Below are 16,605 nucleotides of genomic sequence, written 5' to 3'. Positions count from 1 at the left end.
TGTTAAACCTAATTTTTCCTTTTCTTCATTTCACTTAGCTATAATCCACATGTACCACTCTAAATAATGCCTCTTCCTCCTTGGTGTTTCAATATTTATTAAGGTCTCCGTTTACCAAAGCTGATAACATTTCGGCTCTTCTGGTCTTTCTTCACAAGTCAATCCCTCCAGCCTCATGGTCTGTTTTGTTGCTGTCCTCTAACGCCCTCCAGTTCATCAGCATTTTCTGGGTTAGTTGGTGTCCAGACCTGAACAAATTATTTCAGGTAGGGCTTTTTGCTTTTGAAAAATACAAGAGTAATTTCCTTCATACAGAAAAAAGGTACTATTGTGACTGAAGGCAAGAGACTTTGCTAAGGATTCATTTAAGTGCCTCTGGTGTATTACCTGTCCTCTGAAATTACAGAACATCATGACCTACTACACATAGTAAGCAGAAATCCTATATTAGACAGAGACGGAGGAAGTGGAGGTTAGCTATTTGGTTTAGATGAGCATGGAGTGTGTGTTTCTTACCCCTTGGGTTAGTCCCTAGATTTGCTCACCCCTCCTCTTTAGATTTTCTGCACTGTCACCTCTGGTGCGCACTCCATTGATCCGAAGCTGGGTGTGTGCTTGGTCAGTGGTATAATACTCATTCCCATTTTCTCCTTCCCTCCTGTTCCCACGAGGGCATTGGCTTCAAGGAGCTGCAGCAGCTCCTTGCCAAATGTCTGAAATCTGAGAACTGGCTGCTAATTACAATATTTGCAGTTCAGACCTCACAAGCTATGTTAAGAATCAGACTGCAGTCTCTGGGCTGCTGAGGGATGTCATCTTATTCCATTCCTGTATGTTGATTTGCTACACAAGGCATGAGTTTTTCTGCCTTAGATATGCAGGGAGAAGTGGAGACACAGTTTTAAAAGCAGATTTGGTTTCCATTAACTAGTTTTCCAGTCTGTTTCATAAGCATACATATATTCACCTCATAAGGAATTCAGTGGACTATTCAGTAGGAATAATATCTGGATACAGTCATACAGTGGTGTGCCAGCATTTTTTTGAAAAAAAAAAAAATGTTTTGGCTGGTGTGATTTCAATAAGATGTTTACAATAGGGATCATTTCCGCCATTCATTTTAATACCATTTCAGGCTGTAACCAAGCACTGGTTTGGAATGCAATGTAAGATCTTTCAGCAGTTGCTGAGAGTGCAGGAGGACATTTTAGAATTCTGTCTTACTGAATATATAGTTTATTAATGTGATACTGTAGCCATAAGCCATAACAGAGGGAGCATATTGTTATTTTGAGGTTATTGGTATATGTCTCAGATAGGCTAGATTTTCAACCACCCAAGAAGTGCACCTGCCCAGTGATTTCCTACAAGTACAAACCACATCCTGGAATAACTTATTGCTAAAAGAATATCACTCACTGAGTTTAAACTCCCCCTTTATTTTAAAGAGCAACAATTGCAGTGAACAGAGTTATGCAGTGAGTTCTTTCACTTTGAACAATAGTTCCTAGCAAAATGATAGGGGAAATAATAAAGCAGTGGACTTTTTTCCTACCATTTAAAAAAAAAAAAACCTAACTTTTTTTTTTTTTTTTTTGTATTTAAATCTCAACTAACTTTCTGTTGCAAAAACTATACATGGAATACTGGGCAGTTTCCAATTTAGATTTTATGACAGGAAGTGGATTAAAGTGTCCAGATGTCTTCAAACTGCTGCTGAAAGGGTTCTTTGTGGGAAGGACAACGCTTTTCTCTTTCAGCCCCTTCTAGGTTGACCATATTTCCCAAAGGCAGGGGCTGGCATTGCTGCTTCCCCCCCCCGCCCCGCACATTCCCCCACACCCCACTTTTTTTGAAAGAATGGGCATTTGTCCCATTTGCTCTTGCCAGCTTGATCAGTTTGGCAAGAGCAAATGGGGCAAATGGCCACTTTTTACCAAAAAAGTCGGGACGGCTGGGACAGGGCTTAAAAAAGGGACTAGCCTGGCTAAAACGGGACGTTTGGTCACCCTAACCCCTTCCTCCTCCTTTTTTTTTGTCCTTCCCCATTTACCCATTCCCCCACTAGCCACTTAATATATAAAGTGCTTTGGTTTTGTTCCTCAGTAATGTGGCCCAAGCTGTCTGTTCATGGGAGCTCAGCGACACATCTATCGTCATCATCAAAAAGGCCCAGTCAAAACATGGCTTTGGACAATTAGCATCTGGTTTCATCACTAACCTGCTAGCAAGTGACCTTTAAGGGGGAGAAATGGAGCATGTGGCGTGTTTGAATAAGGTTATTCAACCTTGACGAGGAAAATTGAGAAAGGAAGGGGAATTGGTGCCATCCAAGTGATGTGGGAGCTAAGGATGGATATTGGCCATCCACCTGGAGGAAACTGGAAACTGAAACTGGAAACATTTGCTTATCAAACCATGACATCTAGGGGGAAATTACGAGTTTGGAGATAAATCAGTGCCACTTGTGGGAGTTTACTGCAGCCACAGTAATACAAAATATGTTGGTTTATATCTTTTCTGATCCCCATCTCTGTGGGGTTCCCTTATATTTTTATAATATAAAGTCCTCACCAGAGATCAAGAGTTTGCTTGCTATGAACTTATTCCTTCCTGAAACCTCTCAAATTTACTTTGTACTTACTTAGAAATTGTGGCTAAAGTTGAAAACAATAAAAGATTATGAATAGGTGAAATACTGAAAATAGTGATAGGAATCAAAGTTGATTGACTCTAGCAAAAGAATGAGAACCAGCCTATCTGCTTATTTAAAAAGAGAAAAATATCACTATTTAAATAACCAAGGGGGTTTCCTCTTTTTTGCTGATAAATAGGAATATGAAGGCAGCAATTCAGCCTCTTGAGAAGTTATTACTTCTGCCTTGAGGAAGCCCAAAATAATTTTCCTGTGAGATTTGGAAGTTTAATTCTGAGCTCTCTTTTGTGGGCTGTATACATTCTCTTGCAGAATGTTAGCCAGAGAGAGACCAGAAAAATTTGATAGTTAAATATGGAGAACACACACACACACACACACACACACACACACACACACACACACACACACGTTTTGATTTTGAAACAGATGGGATAAGAGGTGTTGGGACAGATAAGTCTTTCTGCTATGTTATAATGGCTTAGTGGAGTTGAGAAGATATTGTTCTGTCTTCTAAGTGAATTAGTTTCTTCCCAGCTTTCTATTACATGATTATTATTTTTTTAAATCACAAAGAGCAATGACATTTTCCTAAGGGTAATTTGTTTTTTCGGCATATGCATATAGATATTTGGTTAGCAACAGACTCCTCCTGTCTTTTTCCAGTAACTTGCTTTAGCCACTTCAGTACTTTCTACACTTGGTGACAGGTTTCAGAGTGGTAGCCTTGTTAGTCTGTATCAGCAAAAACAACGAGGAGTCCTTGTGGCACCTTAGAGACTAACAAATTTATTTGGGCATAAGCTTTTGTGGGCTAGAGCCCACTTCATCAGATGCATGAAGTGAAAAATACAGGAGCAGGTATAAATACATGAAAGGATGGGGGTTGCTTTTGCGTAGAGACTGTCCGGTTTGGCCAATGTACATGGCAGAGGGGCATTGCTGGCACATGATGGCATATATCACATTGGTAGATGTGCAGGTGAACGAGCCCCGGCTGATGTGGTTAGGTCCTATGATGGTGTCCCTAGAATAGATATATGAACAGAGTTGGCACCGGGGTTTGTAGCAGGGTTTGGTTCCTGGGTTGTTTTTGTTGTGTGGTGTGTAGTTGCCAGTGAGTATTTGTTTCGGGTTGGGGGGCTGTCTGTAGGCGAGGACTGGCCTGTCTCTTAAGGTCTGTGAGAGTGAGGGATTGTCCTTCAGGATAGGTTGTAGATCCTTGATGATGCGCTGAAGAGGTTTTAGTTGGGGGCTGTAGGTGACGGCTAGTGGTGTACTGAGAAGTCACCTACTATCAAGACAGGCCCAACAAAGAAAGTAACAGAACACTACTAGCCGTCACCTACAGCCCCCAACTAAAACCTAAACTTAATTTCCCCATTACTAATTTCTCCCTACTGTTACTCACACCCAGGGCTGCCCAGAGGATTCAGGGGGCCTGTGGCAAAGCAATTTCAGGGGCCCCTTCCATAAAAAAAAGTTGCAATACTATAGTAACATGTATTTGGAAATGTAAAAAATAACCAGTGAAATACATTCAAAAATTAATTTTTAATAATTTGAAAATACATGAAATACATTATTTAAAAACATTAAATGCTTTAATGGTATGTATACATTTGCAATTACATAATGGGCTGTTGCTGGGTGATGGTGATGGTTGGTGCCAATGGGCTGTCGCTGCCTGGGGGTGGCACTACTGTTGCACAGGGCTGGGTGGGGAGCTGGGCTCTGGGTTGGGGGGTGTCAGCCTCAGAGGGGCTGGGCTCGGAGCTAGGGGTCAGGGCTGTGGGGGGATGGGGTCGGGGGGTACCCGGCTCAGAGGGGCTGGGCTCGGAGCTAGGGGTCAGGGCTGCGGGGGGGAGGGGGTGCCCGGCTCAGAGGGGCTGCTCGGCTCAGAGGGGCTGGGCTTGGAGCTGGGGGTCAGGGCTGGGGGGGAGATGGAGTCAGGGGGGTGTCAGCCTCAGAGGGGCTGGGCTCGGAGCTGGGGGTCAGGGCTGGGGCGGGGATGGGGTCGGGGGGTGCCCAGCTCAGAGGGGCTGGGCTCGGAGCTGGGGGTCGGGGGGTGCCTGGCTCAGAGCCGCTTACCATGCCGCTTACCCCCACCTCAGTGAGCCGCGTCCAGGAGCTCCTGCCGCTCAGCCTGCCGGAGCTCGCAGCCCTGCCCCCTTACCACTCGGCTCCGAGCGGGAGGACCTCAGGCACCGCCCGAGCCACGCTGCTGCAGCGCTGTCCAGGGCCGCTCCTGGATGCGGCGTGCTGATGGGGGAAGGTGAAGGGGGAGGTGGGGGGAGCCTCCGACATTCTCGTGGGGGCCCCTGTGGGGCCCGGGGCCTGGGGCAAATTGCCCCACTTGCCCCCCCCCCTCCTTCCCCCCCCCCCCCCCCCCCCGGGCGGCCCTGCTCACACCTTCTTCTCAACTGTCTGTAATGGGCCTCTCTCTTACCACTTCAAAAGTTATTTTTCCTCCCTTGGTATCCTGCTGTTAATTGATTTATCTCATTAGATTGACCTCACACTTGGTAAAGCAACCCCCATCCTTTCATGTATTTATACCTGCTCCTGTATTTTTCACTTCATGCATCCGATGAAGTGGGGTTTCGCGCACGAAAGCTTATGCCCAAATAAATTTGTTAGTCTCTAAGGTGCCACAATGACTCCTCGTTGTTTTTTCTACACTTGGGACGCTTTACTAACTGCTCACAGACAGCTGACATGCAATGACCCCTGGAGGCTGAAACTAAAAGTTTGAGCATATGCTGTAGCCCAACTTTCTGCAGGAGTCTTTCCTGCTAAAACTTGAACAATAGCATGCATCACATCACAGCCACTTACTTTCAGTGTAGTCTTTGCAAGGAAACTAACTTAGGCCCTGTTCAAGACAAGTGCATAAGCATGTGCTTACCTTTAAGCATTCATGCAACTCACATTGAAATAAAAAAGTCCACTTAAAGTAAATCTACTCAAAAGTGAGGAATAAAAGTTTCCTTAATTCTGTCCCGTGTGCATATGCCTTATGATACAGATTTTAAATACATACTCACGTACTACTATAAGGCATACACACAAGAGGGCTGACTTAAGGTTTAACAGGCAACCTTAATTCTGGCATTTCCTAACTTGTGAGTGCTTTGACCTTGATAATGTTCATTTAACATAGTTTGGGGTGTTTGTTTTGTATGTAACATTCTGTTTTTTAAAAAAATTAAAAATGGAAAAACAAATTCCCTCACTTGGAACCATATTGACTCCCCATGTAGAGCTGAAATCTCTAGATTCACAGCACAGTCCAGTACCACCTGAGCTACCTCAGTAACTGATGCAGCATACGCCTGTTGTTGTCTATGTGGTCCTGCCACTGGAGAGGGATGGAGACATACTTTGCTATTGATTTCCCAGCTATTTGTTGACCCATAAAGAAATGTTAAGACTTGGGACTCCTTGGTTCAATTGTAGGTTCTGTAGGAACCTTTTTTTAAGGCCCGGCTTGACAGAGCCCTGGCTGGGATGATTTAGTTGGGAATTGGTCCTGCTTTGAGCAGGGGGTTGGACTAGATGACCTCCTGAGGTCCCTTCCAACCCTGATATTCTATGATTCTATGATTCTAGGAGCATGTGGTCTAGTGGTTACAGATCCTTCAGCCTCGCCCAGTGCCAGATTAATGATTTTGCCGCCCCCAGCCCCATATGAACTTGTTTTAGTTTTTTACAAATTTGTTTGAACTAAAATGAATCTAAATATCATTACAATAATTGAACTTTTACAAGTTTTATTATAAATAAAATTACAAGTACAGCGGACCCTCGCTTGAACGCGCGTCTGTATAGCACGATTTCGCTTATAGCGCAGGACTGCGCATGGATCCAAAACTGAGAACCGCTTAATTTCTTCCTTCCGGTCATATTGTTAACGTTTAGGATTCTCATGAGTATGTTTACTAAATGGCGTTGTGCCATCATTGGTGATTTCAGTACGCACTATGATTGGTAGAGTTGCGGCATCACTGATGCCGCGATTACAAAAATGCTGCTATTATAAATTTGCCGCCCCTGCAAATTTGCCGCCCTAGGCCTAGGCCTTGTCGGTCTAGACGATAATATGCCGCTGGCCCCGCCCCCAGCCTCTCCCTCTCGCCTAGTGCAGAATGAATCTTCAGAGACTAGCTGCCAAATTCTACTGAGCATGTGCAAACTGAGATTTTTCAGAGGCTTATAACTTGGCCAAATTTGGGCACCTTTTCACTGGAACAACAAAAGGATTGTCCCTGACACAAAGACTGCCACTCTGCCAAATTACAAGTCCCTGCTCCAAAGCATGGAGGTGCTAGAACTTCTCAACTAAGATTTGAGAAGTTTTTTAATATGTGCAGAACAACAATCTCGTTCTTGGAAACTGCTGGACCCATTTTAGCGGAAATGTTAAATAAAATAGCCTGAGACAAACACCAGGCATGGGAAATATCAACCAGCATTGTTAAAGTTTCCCAATGTATAAGCATACATGCAATGTATAAGCATATTATAACGCATATAATGTGTTATAATAGGGATATATGGAATAAGTCTGCTAGCTAAATTTCAGATATTATTTATTAAAATAATGATATGGTTAACTTTACCAAGTATCGTCTGATAACTCTGCAGGTAACTCCTCAGTGTTAAAGCATTCCCTGGAAACTTCAACAGAAATCAGTTTAGGACATTTGGGGGCCTAACATGTCAGAAATGCTAAGCACTCACAACTCCAATTGAAGTCAGTGGCAGCTGCAGATCATGCTCTAGGTTATGTTTGCAGGAAAGATTAAGGGAGAAATGTTAGGCCCCAGAAAATATGCTTAGATGTGTTGGGACCCACCCACAAGTAACAAAGGAATACGAAAGATAATCTATTTTTTAATACTATTAAGAAGTGGGATTCTTTGCTCTAGGATTCATCTGTACTGAGCCCACTGCTCAGAAATGGAAAGTGAGTTAAGATTTGCAGCAATTCAAAACTCTGCAACAAGTTGACACATTAATTTCACTGTGGCTCAGTTAGGGTTTGGAGAGGATAATTGTAACTGTACCAGTCTAAAGGGGGGAGGAAGGGCTTACTGGGGAATGAAGGACTGATGAACTTTAAAAGTGCCTTTGAGAAGTTTAGGAGAAACGAATAAAAACAAAAAAGACTTCCTCATTTTTCTTTCCCCAGCCTTGGAGGTTTAGAGAAACGTGACTTATCTCTAAATAAAGGGAATGTATAAACAAAAACAACTCCAAACCTGAGCCTAGAAACTCATCTCAGTATTGCTTTCCATTGACAGATAACAAATATGCTCCTGCAGTCACTCTCAATGGGTTCATCTTTATTCTTGGAGGAGCTTACGCAAGAGCAACCACCATCTATGACCCAGAGAAAGGCAATATTAAAGCAGGTCCCAACATGAACCACTCCAGGCAGTTCTGCAGGTGAGAAAAACCATTAAGATTGAATTACCAGTGCCTCAGTATTTTCTGCTGGGGGAAAAAAATGACTATATAATAATAATAGTGAGAGTGGCAGGGGGAAGGGAGATGTATACAATATGTTTTTATTCATCTTCATTATACATATTTAGGGATGTATTTTAATGCCCTTGTGCATCATACTGAACATTTGTCCCTTAATATTTAAGTACCATGATTTGCAATGTGAGACTGGGAGAGGCAGAACTCTTGGGTTCTAATCACTGACAGGCTGCATGACCTCAGGGCAAGCCATACAAATGCTCTGTGCATCAGTTTACCTGTCTGTAAAATCAGGATGATAATACTCAGTTCACATGGGTAAGGCTACGTTTTTGTCAGGGAGGTCAATCCCTGTTTTCCAGAGACCTCCCTGACATTTTCTGCTTCAGTCCCTGGGGCTGCGGGACTGGAGCTGGCAGCCAGCGGGGCCCTGGCAGGGTTCCAGTGACAGGCGACAGCCCCCCTCAGGGTCCCCCTGCAGGTTTCCAGCAACAGGTGACAGCCTCCTCAGGGTCTCCCTGCAGGTTTCCAGGGCCAGGTGACAGCCTCCTCAGGGGGCCCTCCTCAGGGTTCCATGGACCAGGGACAGCCTGGCGGGGAGGGAGGAGAGAGAACCCTGCAGCTCCCAGCCACCATGGTAGCAAGGAAAACCATGGAGCTGCAGCAGTAAAAGTCACAGACAGGTCCCAGCGTCCGTGAATTTTTGTTTATTGCCCGTGACCTGTCCATGACTTCTACTAAAAATAACCATGACAAAATCTTAGCCATAGAAGCCACCTCTCCTGACCACCAAGGCAGCTCCTTAGCCATGGAGCCACACTGCATCACTGCTAACACGTGCCTAAACGTTTATATTTTTTAAAACTCCTCTTGTATTTTATTTTTGGTTTCAAAATAAGGACAGAAAACACCTTAAAATCAAAAGAGCCGTTTCAAATGTCAGTTCCACATTTTTTGTATTTAAGAGAGTGCCATCTTTTTGACTGCTGAGCTGAATTTTGTCCTGCAGCAAACAGATTAAAAAAATCACACACCAACTTCCAGCCAATGCCACTGGGTTCCTGCTGCTTCTGTGCTAATTACAGATTTTCATTGTTCCTCTGTATTAACAAGAGTGAAATTGAATTGAGGAGAACCCCACTGTGTTCAGACAGTAGTTAATGATATTTTTCTCTAAAGATTGTAAACCAGAACTAAAGGGTGTGATGCAGTTTACATGAGTTGCCTCATTATCTAGGATTTAAATAAATAAATAAATGCAGATGTTATTTAACAACATAAAAATTAACCACATGTTAATGTGATCCTCCCTCAATCAGATCATACAAAGCCTGGTTTGTTGGGAAAAGTTTGTGCATCTCATTTTTATATTTTAACCAGTAGGTTTTTATCACTTTAATAACTAGCTAGTGTGATTGCGTATAGCATGGGAGGGGTGACTTGTGAAAAAATGTAAAGGTCAATTTAAATCTCTTTTTTAATGACAATTTAAAATAAATTGTTCAGATCCCCAAATCATGAGCAAAAAAAATATCAATTTCAGGATGCCTTTGGGACAAAACCTAATCCCATTGTAGACAATGAGACTTTTGGTATTGACCTGAGGCAAGATTTGAATGGCACAAAGGGTAGTTATATACCAAGCTTGCTTTGAAAGTCAATGGGAGTTAGACACATAAGTGGCCTTTGTGCCTATAGAAAATCTCCTATTGTGTGTTTAGGGTGAACTGAATCTTTAGAGTTTCCCAAACAGCATGAAACTATGTGTTTAGCAACATGATCATGGTCTCATTTTCAGCCTGTATTTGTACTGCTGGATGTTTGGAGGCCCCCAACCACATGTTCTGCTGCAGTCACAGATGACAGCAGCAGACACAGGCTGGGAGCTGTGATTATCGCTCTTTGCACTGTCCTGATGGTCACCTCCCTCCACACTGCAAAAGAGTGGGAGAAAAAAGCCTCCCCTGCTCCATATAGCTCAGAAGTCCTCCCTTTGCAGACAGATATCCTCCCTTTCCAGTTCACTCTTCAAGGGTTTATTTTTCTCCAAGCAAAAAGAATACAGAATGTGTTTCTGTGTCTGATTAAAAATTCCATATTCCTGCTTACTTAGAATTCAGGCTGCATGCAAATAGAGCTGTGTTACAGAGATTCTCCACAGGGTAACTGCAGCAGCACGGTGGGGCCAGCAATGATTCCAGAGAAACTAATTTAGTACCAGCAATTCCCAACAGGCACAGAAAAGCAGTTTCGGCCTCCTTCTCCAACTCTTAGCCAGTAAGATTTGTTATATGGCTCTGCCGAATGGGAACTCTTAATAAAACTTAGATTCAGGCTGAACAGTACAACACAAACATGGTGGGGTTGGGTTTTTTTCTTCTTCACCTTTTAAATAAATTCTGGTTCTTGGTCAGTGAAGCATAACTTCACTGCTTAACTAGTGGGCCTGCTAACTTGTGGCACTGGCTGTAGATCCCCAGCCTATTCATTTCCTGTTACAAAGTTAGGATCAACTTCAGACACTGAAATGGGTTAGAGCACAGCTTGTTTGGAGAGAAATTCCCAGGTGGCTGTGGTTATGGAGTATGGTTTCTCAATAGTTGCCTACTTCTCAAGCCCACAAATTTAAAAGCTGGCCTTTCAGCATGCAGTGTCAGTTTTTCTACAGCTGGGAGAAAAGTGGTAGAGAGGGAAAACCTAGGTCTTCTAGCAGATCTGGAAGGAAATGTGTGGTTCGGAGTTGAGACAATGGACAGCTGATTAAAATCACAGCAACAGACTAATAATAATCATCTTTCATTTATATAGCAGTTTATGCCCTGAAGGATCTCACTGTGCATTAAAATATAACTGATATACAAAAAATGCACAGAGACTGCCTTGGCTACTACTAAAATGCAGCCACCTCTGGGTTGAAGTGTGGCAGCTGTTCAGCAGCACACAGGAACACTACACAACCGTTTAGGAACACTATCCAACTGAAAGCACTGGGGAAATATAGTTAGATAGAATATAATTAGATTATGGCCAGGGCACCAGCACTAATAATGCAACTACAAAAAGTTCCAGCACATCTTTAATGACCACGAGTGGTCTGGACCTTGATTTTCTATCTAATTTGAAAGATAACATCTGCGGCAGCACAGGGACACCTAACAAAACCTATGGAAAACTTGGGCATTGAATCTTGAGCCTTCTAAAACATAGCGTCTTGGCTTCAAAACTTTCTGTAAACATGGGCAGAGTTACCAAATTAGCACAGTTAGCAAAGTTACGAAATTCAGAGAGAGCCTTGTGGAGATTAGCATCCGTTAAACTCTAACCTCCAAGTGGGTGTTCCTTGGAGGTGCCCCATCCGAGTATTAGCCCACTTTGTGAGCATCCTTCTGTTGCTCTTTTTAGGCAGATTTTCCCAAAACCTAATTATTTGTGGATTAATTTCTTACTTGTAAATACTTGAAAGATAAGGTTTTTTTTAAAGAAATTCTATGTATATTTACCTGCTAGTCTTTAATTGTCTTTTTGGATCTGTTCCAATTAAATTAGTGTGTGTGGATCTGTGCCCATTCTCAGTATCTCCGCATACTAAAAACAGTTTTGAAATGTTCAGTTAACCAGAATATGATGCACAAGGACAAACCAATTCAGCCATTTAAAAATGTCTTTTTATAACCTCAGAAACAACTAGAAAGTTTTTTTCCAAATGTTGTGAATTTCCAGCCAAGAATGAATGTTTTTTGGCCAGTTTGTATAGGGAATTTTATAAGTCTCACAATTTATAGTCGCCTGTAGCCATACCATCTTGTGCTGCTGTCTTGTGTAACCCTCACAAGCTAAGAAAGGTTGGGCCAAGTGAGTTCTTGAATGGGAGATCTCTAAGGAACACCAGACCTAGCTGCTGCAGACAGTGATGCTGATGATTCAGGAGGTAGGATTCTTCCCTCTTTGAGTTACTACTGATACAGTGCTTCATCACGAAGCAATGGTGCTCCTGGGGTTGCTCTTTTTTGGATGAGATGTGAAAGGCCCCTAGATGTCTTTGTGAGAATGTGGATGTTAAAAACCCAATGTCATAGCCAAATTTCAATTTAGGCAATTGATATTCTGCCAAACGAGGGCCCTGATTATGGAAAGCACCCACCACGTGCTAACCTGCTTTTCTGAATAGAGAAAGACTTAAGCGCACCGTTAAGTACTTTCTTGAATCAGATCCTAAATTCCACCCCTCTGAGGCTGCACTTGGATAAGATATTCATTTCCTGTCCTAAACATTATATACTCACTATATTTTCTTAATGATCATTGGCTGTAACATAAGCACGTGATCTCAAAGAGATGAGAATTATTGTGGGTGGAATCAGACAATTGTTCACAAAAGCAGTAGAGCAAAAAACCAAGATGGCTCATGCAGTGCACACAAGTTCACACACTTATTTAAAAACCAGGGATGGAGTCCTAATGCATCACTTGTACATAGTACTTCTGTAAAGTGCACTAAGAGCCTCTGATGAAAAGTAGGTAAGTATTTCTCTTGTCCTGCGGGTGAGTAAAGAGTAAAAGAAAGGCTAAGGTCTAGGTTTACAGAAGTACTTAGGCGCCCAAGTCCCAGGGTTAGGCTTCGCTGTGATTTCACAGAACTGCCAAACTCTGTAGATGCCTAAACTCACTTAGTGCCTAAGTTCTTGCAGTTACCCAGTTCTTTGGGTACCTAAGTTTCTGCCTCTGGGTGTGTGCATTGCTGCCTTCCTCTAGCGTCCAGATGCCTATCTGCCACCTAAGCCCCAGAGCGATTCACAAGCCAAGGGAATACAGGCATTTAGCAGCCCAATTCACCTGCAGGGCCTGATCCGGTTGGTGTGCTCAGAGGCTGCCTAACAAAACAGCTGTGGGGGAAGAGTTCCCTCCTAACTTCTAGCCCAAAGGTTTGGGTACTCACCTGGGATGTGGGAGACTACCCAGTTCAAATTCCCCCTCTGCCAGAGAAGTAATTTGAACAGCGATCTGTCACCTCTCAGGTACATGCCCTAACACACTGGGCTACGGGATCTTCTGATGTGGAGGTCCCTCAGTCGCTCCTATTGAGCCTGACGCTGGAGCCTGGAGAATAGAGCACTCATCCAAGGGCCAGTCTCCCTGCTCCACGATGGCACAGTTTCAACAGGAGAGACGGAGGGAGCCACAGATCAAAATGTCCCATAGCTCAATATTTAGGGCACTCACCTGCGAAATGGTAGATTGTTGCTCAACCCCCTTCTCCGTATCTGGTGTGGGGAGACTTGAACTGGGAGGTCTCCCACATCCAGCTGAGCCCCTTAACCCCCGGAGTAAAGATTATGAGGGAATGTCCCCTGGCTTCTTGCAAAAAACACATTAGGTGCCTAACTCCGAAGAGTGTTCACAGTTGAGAATCACTAGCAAAACTAGGTGCCTCCCTGAACCCTGTACACAGTGGGGGACAAACTACGGCCCACAGGCCGGATCTGGCCCATCAGGGGTTTGGATCCGGCCCGCGTCGTGGGCCGCGGGCCACTCCCAGAAGTGGCCGGCACCACGTCACTGCGGCCCCTGGGGGGGGGGCAGAGAGCTCCGCGCGCTGCCCTCGCCTGCAGGCACCGCCCCCCGCAGCTTCCATTGGCCAAGAACGGGGAACTGCGGCCAATGGGAGCTTCTGGGGAAGTACCCGCAGGTGAGGGCAGCTCGCGGAGCCCTCTGCCCCCCGCTTTCCCTAGGTGCTGCAGGGATGTGGTGCCGGCCGCTTCCGGGAACGGCGCGAGGCCAGGGCAGGCACGCAGGCAGCCTGCCCTGGCCCCGGTGCGCACCGCTGCCATTCCAGAGCCGCTCCAGGTAAGCGGCACCGGGCCAGAGCCCGCACCCCAGCCCCCTGCCCTGAGGCCCCTACTCCCTTGAGCCCCCTGCCGCACTCCGCACCCCTCCCTGTACCCCAATCCCCTGCCCCAGCCCTACATTCGTGGCCCTGCATGCAATTTCCCCACCCAGATGTGGCCCCCAGGCCAAAAAGTTTGCCCATCCCCAGGGCCGGCTCTAGGCACCAGCAAAACAAGCTGGTGCTTGGGGCGGCACATTTTTAGGGGCAGCATGGCCGGCGCCAGAATGCCGCCCCTAAAAATGTGCCCCGGCCGCCCTAGCTCACCTCCGCTGCTGCTGCCGCTCGCGTGCCACGGCGCGCGAAACAGCTGATTCGCGCGCCGCTACTCGCCCTCCCTCCCAGGCTTGAGAGCCTGCGAGGGAGGGGGAGACTCCGAGTGGCCGCAGCGCGGGCGCCGCTTCTCCCCCTCCCTCCCTCCTAGGCTTGAGAGCCTGGGGGGAGGAGGCAGGGCTGGGGATTTGGGGAAGGGGCGGAGTTGAGGCGGGGCCGGGGGTGGGGTAATTAAAAAACGGGGGGGGGGGGCGGCCAAAATTGTTTTTGCTTTGGGCGGCAAAAATCCTAGAGCCGGCCCTGCCCATCCCTGCTGTACACATAGGGTATCTCCACATTGCACTTAAACATCCGTGGCTGGCCCATGTCAGCCGATTTGGGCTCCCGGGGCTCGGCTGTGGGGCTGCAAAATTGTGGAGTAGACATTCGGACTCCAGCCCAAGCCCAAATATCTACATGGCAACTGTACAACTTGATCCCTCAGAGCCTGAGGCAGCTGACATGGGCCAGCCGCGGGTGTTTAATTGCATTGTAGACATCCCCTTTGGCCCATTGGTCTGACCCAGTATGGCTGATTGTTCTTGTATATTGTTATGGACAGTTTTAAATAAAAGAAAATAAACCCACTTGCCTCAGGAACGGAGAGGAGAGATTGGAACCAGTCTAGCGCATAGCCATCCACCACCCTGTCCGATTTCCAAGCAAGAGTTGTGGAAAGAATTTCACTTGAAGATGGAAAAAATACCTCGGTTATGAAAAAATTATTCTCAGCCATTTGGCATTACAGTGACTCCTCCAAGCTCAGCTGTTCTTTGACCTGGGCTGTACGCTCCGCTCGCTACAGCTGCTGCCCCCGAGAGCAGGCATAGGGGCTTGTTGCTTCTACACCAAAGTTCTTCTGCTTGCAGCTGTCTTTCTCTTCAGGTTCTGACAGCGTGTAATCACTTAGTGTTAATGGCACCGAACAACAAGCTTGCATCCTAATTCTTGTGATTATTCCTTTCTTCATACATTAGCCTCGGTTAATGTTGTTTTTACAACTGAGGGGCTGGGAGGAGAAGAGCAATATTGTTGCCCTTAGGAAGAGGGAGTGATGAACATACTGCTTTCCGTTCACCTGCCTTAAAGTTTTGGACTACACTTAGATGCTCAACTGCCTAAGGTCCCCTTGTTAATCTAGCCCTAAATCCAACATTTAGGCACCACTAGCATGCTGAGAACACCTGCTCAGCTTCCACCAACCCTGTAGGCACGTAGAGGCCCCTAGGTGCCCCCAGTTTTTGCTGGTGAGCATGCAAAAACATGCCTCAGGCCTGACACTGCCTAGCAGCTTGATACCTAGCTCGCACCTACCTTGTGTATGGAGCCTCATTCAGACATAGGAGGAGTCGGTGGTGCTGCCTATCCTTATACCCAGTGATTGGGGCAATTATCTGGGTTGGTGAAAGGACCTGGGTTCACATCCCTGCTCCAAATCAGGCAGAGCAGGGATTTGAACCTGGGTTGCCCACATCCCAGGTGAGTGCTCTAACCACCAGGCTATTGGGCATAACCACCACCATTGCCTCCTTTTCTTGTGCAGGTTACATGTGTACCGTGCACACCTACCAAATCAGGCCCCTTAGGCAAGCGAAGCAGGGGAACAGCAGGGCCTAAGTGTGAGTTAGGCACTGAGCAGCTCAGTGATTTCATGCCTTATGGTGACTTTGCACGTGCCAACTGGCAGAAACTTAGGCAGCACACTGCCATCTTCTACTTGAGAAAAGGCTGACCCGGCTTAGTTGCCTGACTCCAGGAGAGTGGTTGGGGCTGTGAATCCCAAGCAGAGACAGGCGTCTCAATCCAGCCCAGACTAAGGGTTTGTTTACACTTGAAATGCTACAGAAGCACACCTGCTGGGCTGCTGTAATGTTTTCATGTAGATACTCACTACATTGAAGGGAGGGGGTTTCTCCCATCGGCCTAGTTAATCCACTGCCCCAAGAGGCGGAAGCTAGTCAACAGAAGAATTCTTCCACTGACCTAGCACTGTCTACATTGGGGGTTAGCTCGGCTTAACAACATCGCTCAGGGGTGTAGATTTTTACACCCCTGAGCAACGTAGCTGGGTCAACGTAACTTTCGAGTATAGACCTGGCCTTAGGGGCCTGCCTCACTCTGTCTGAGTGGTGGGTTTTAAGCGCACACATAAGGGGTGGAGCTGTATACAACGGGTTGCCCCTCTGATTGGCATTTCCTACTAGCTAGCTTAGATGGCTCACCACTCAGCCTGTGGGCTTTTGTGTATCCCGTTCTTAGGACC

The 16,605-nt window shown here is 45.8% G+C and overlaps 1 protein-coding gene across 1 annotated transcript in view; it reads left to right on the top strand.

Annotated features, from left to right (window-relative positions):
* The window catches only part of KLHL29 (kelch like family member 29), a 469,081-nt gene that overhangs the window by 448,648 nt on the left and 3,828 nt on the right, over positions 1–16,605 (top strand). The window contains exon 12 of the mRNA XM_065401983.1: positions 7,963–8,107. Coding sequence (XP_065258055.1) covers positions 7,963–8,107 — 145 coding nt within the window. The remainder of the gene's footprint in view (positions 1–7,962; positions 8,108–16,605) is intronic.

This window comes from Emys orbicularis, chromosome 3 (genome assembly GCF_028017835.1).
Source record: "Emys orbicularis isolate rEmyOrb1 chromosome 3, rEmyOrb1.hap1, whole genome shotgun sequence".
Taxonomy (NCBI): domain Eukaryota; kingdom Metazoa; phylum Chordata; order Testudines; family Emydidae; genus Emys; species Emys orbicularis.
Note: the sequence above shows the minus strand (reverse complement) of the source record. Positions and strands in the feature narration are given on the sequence as shown.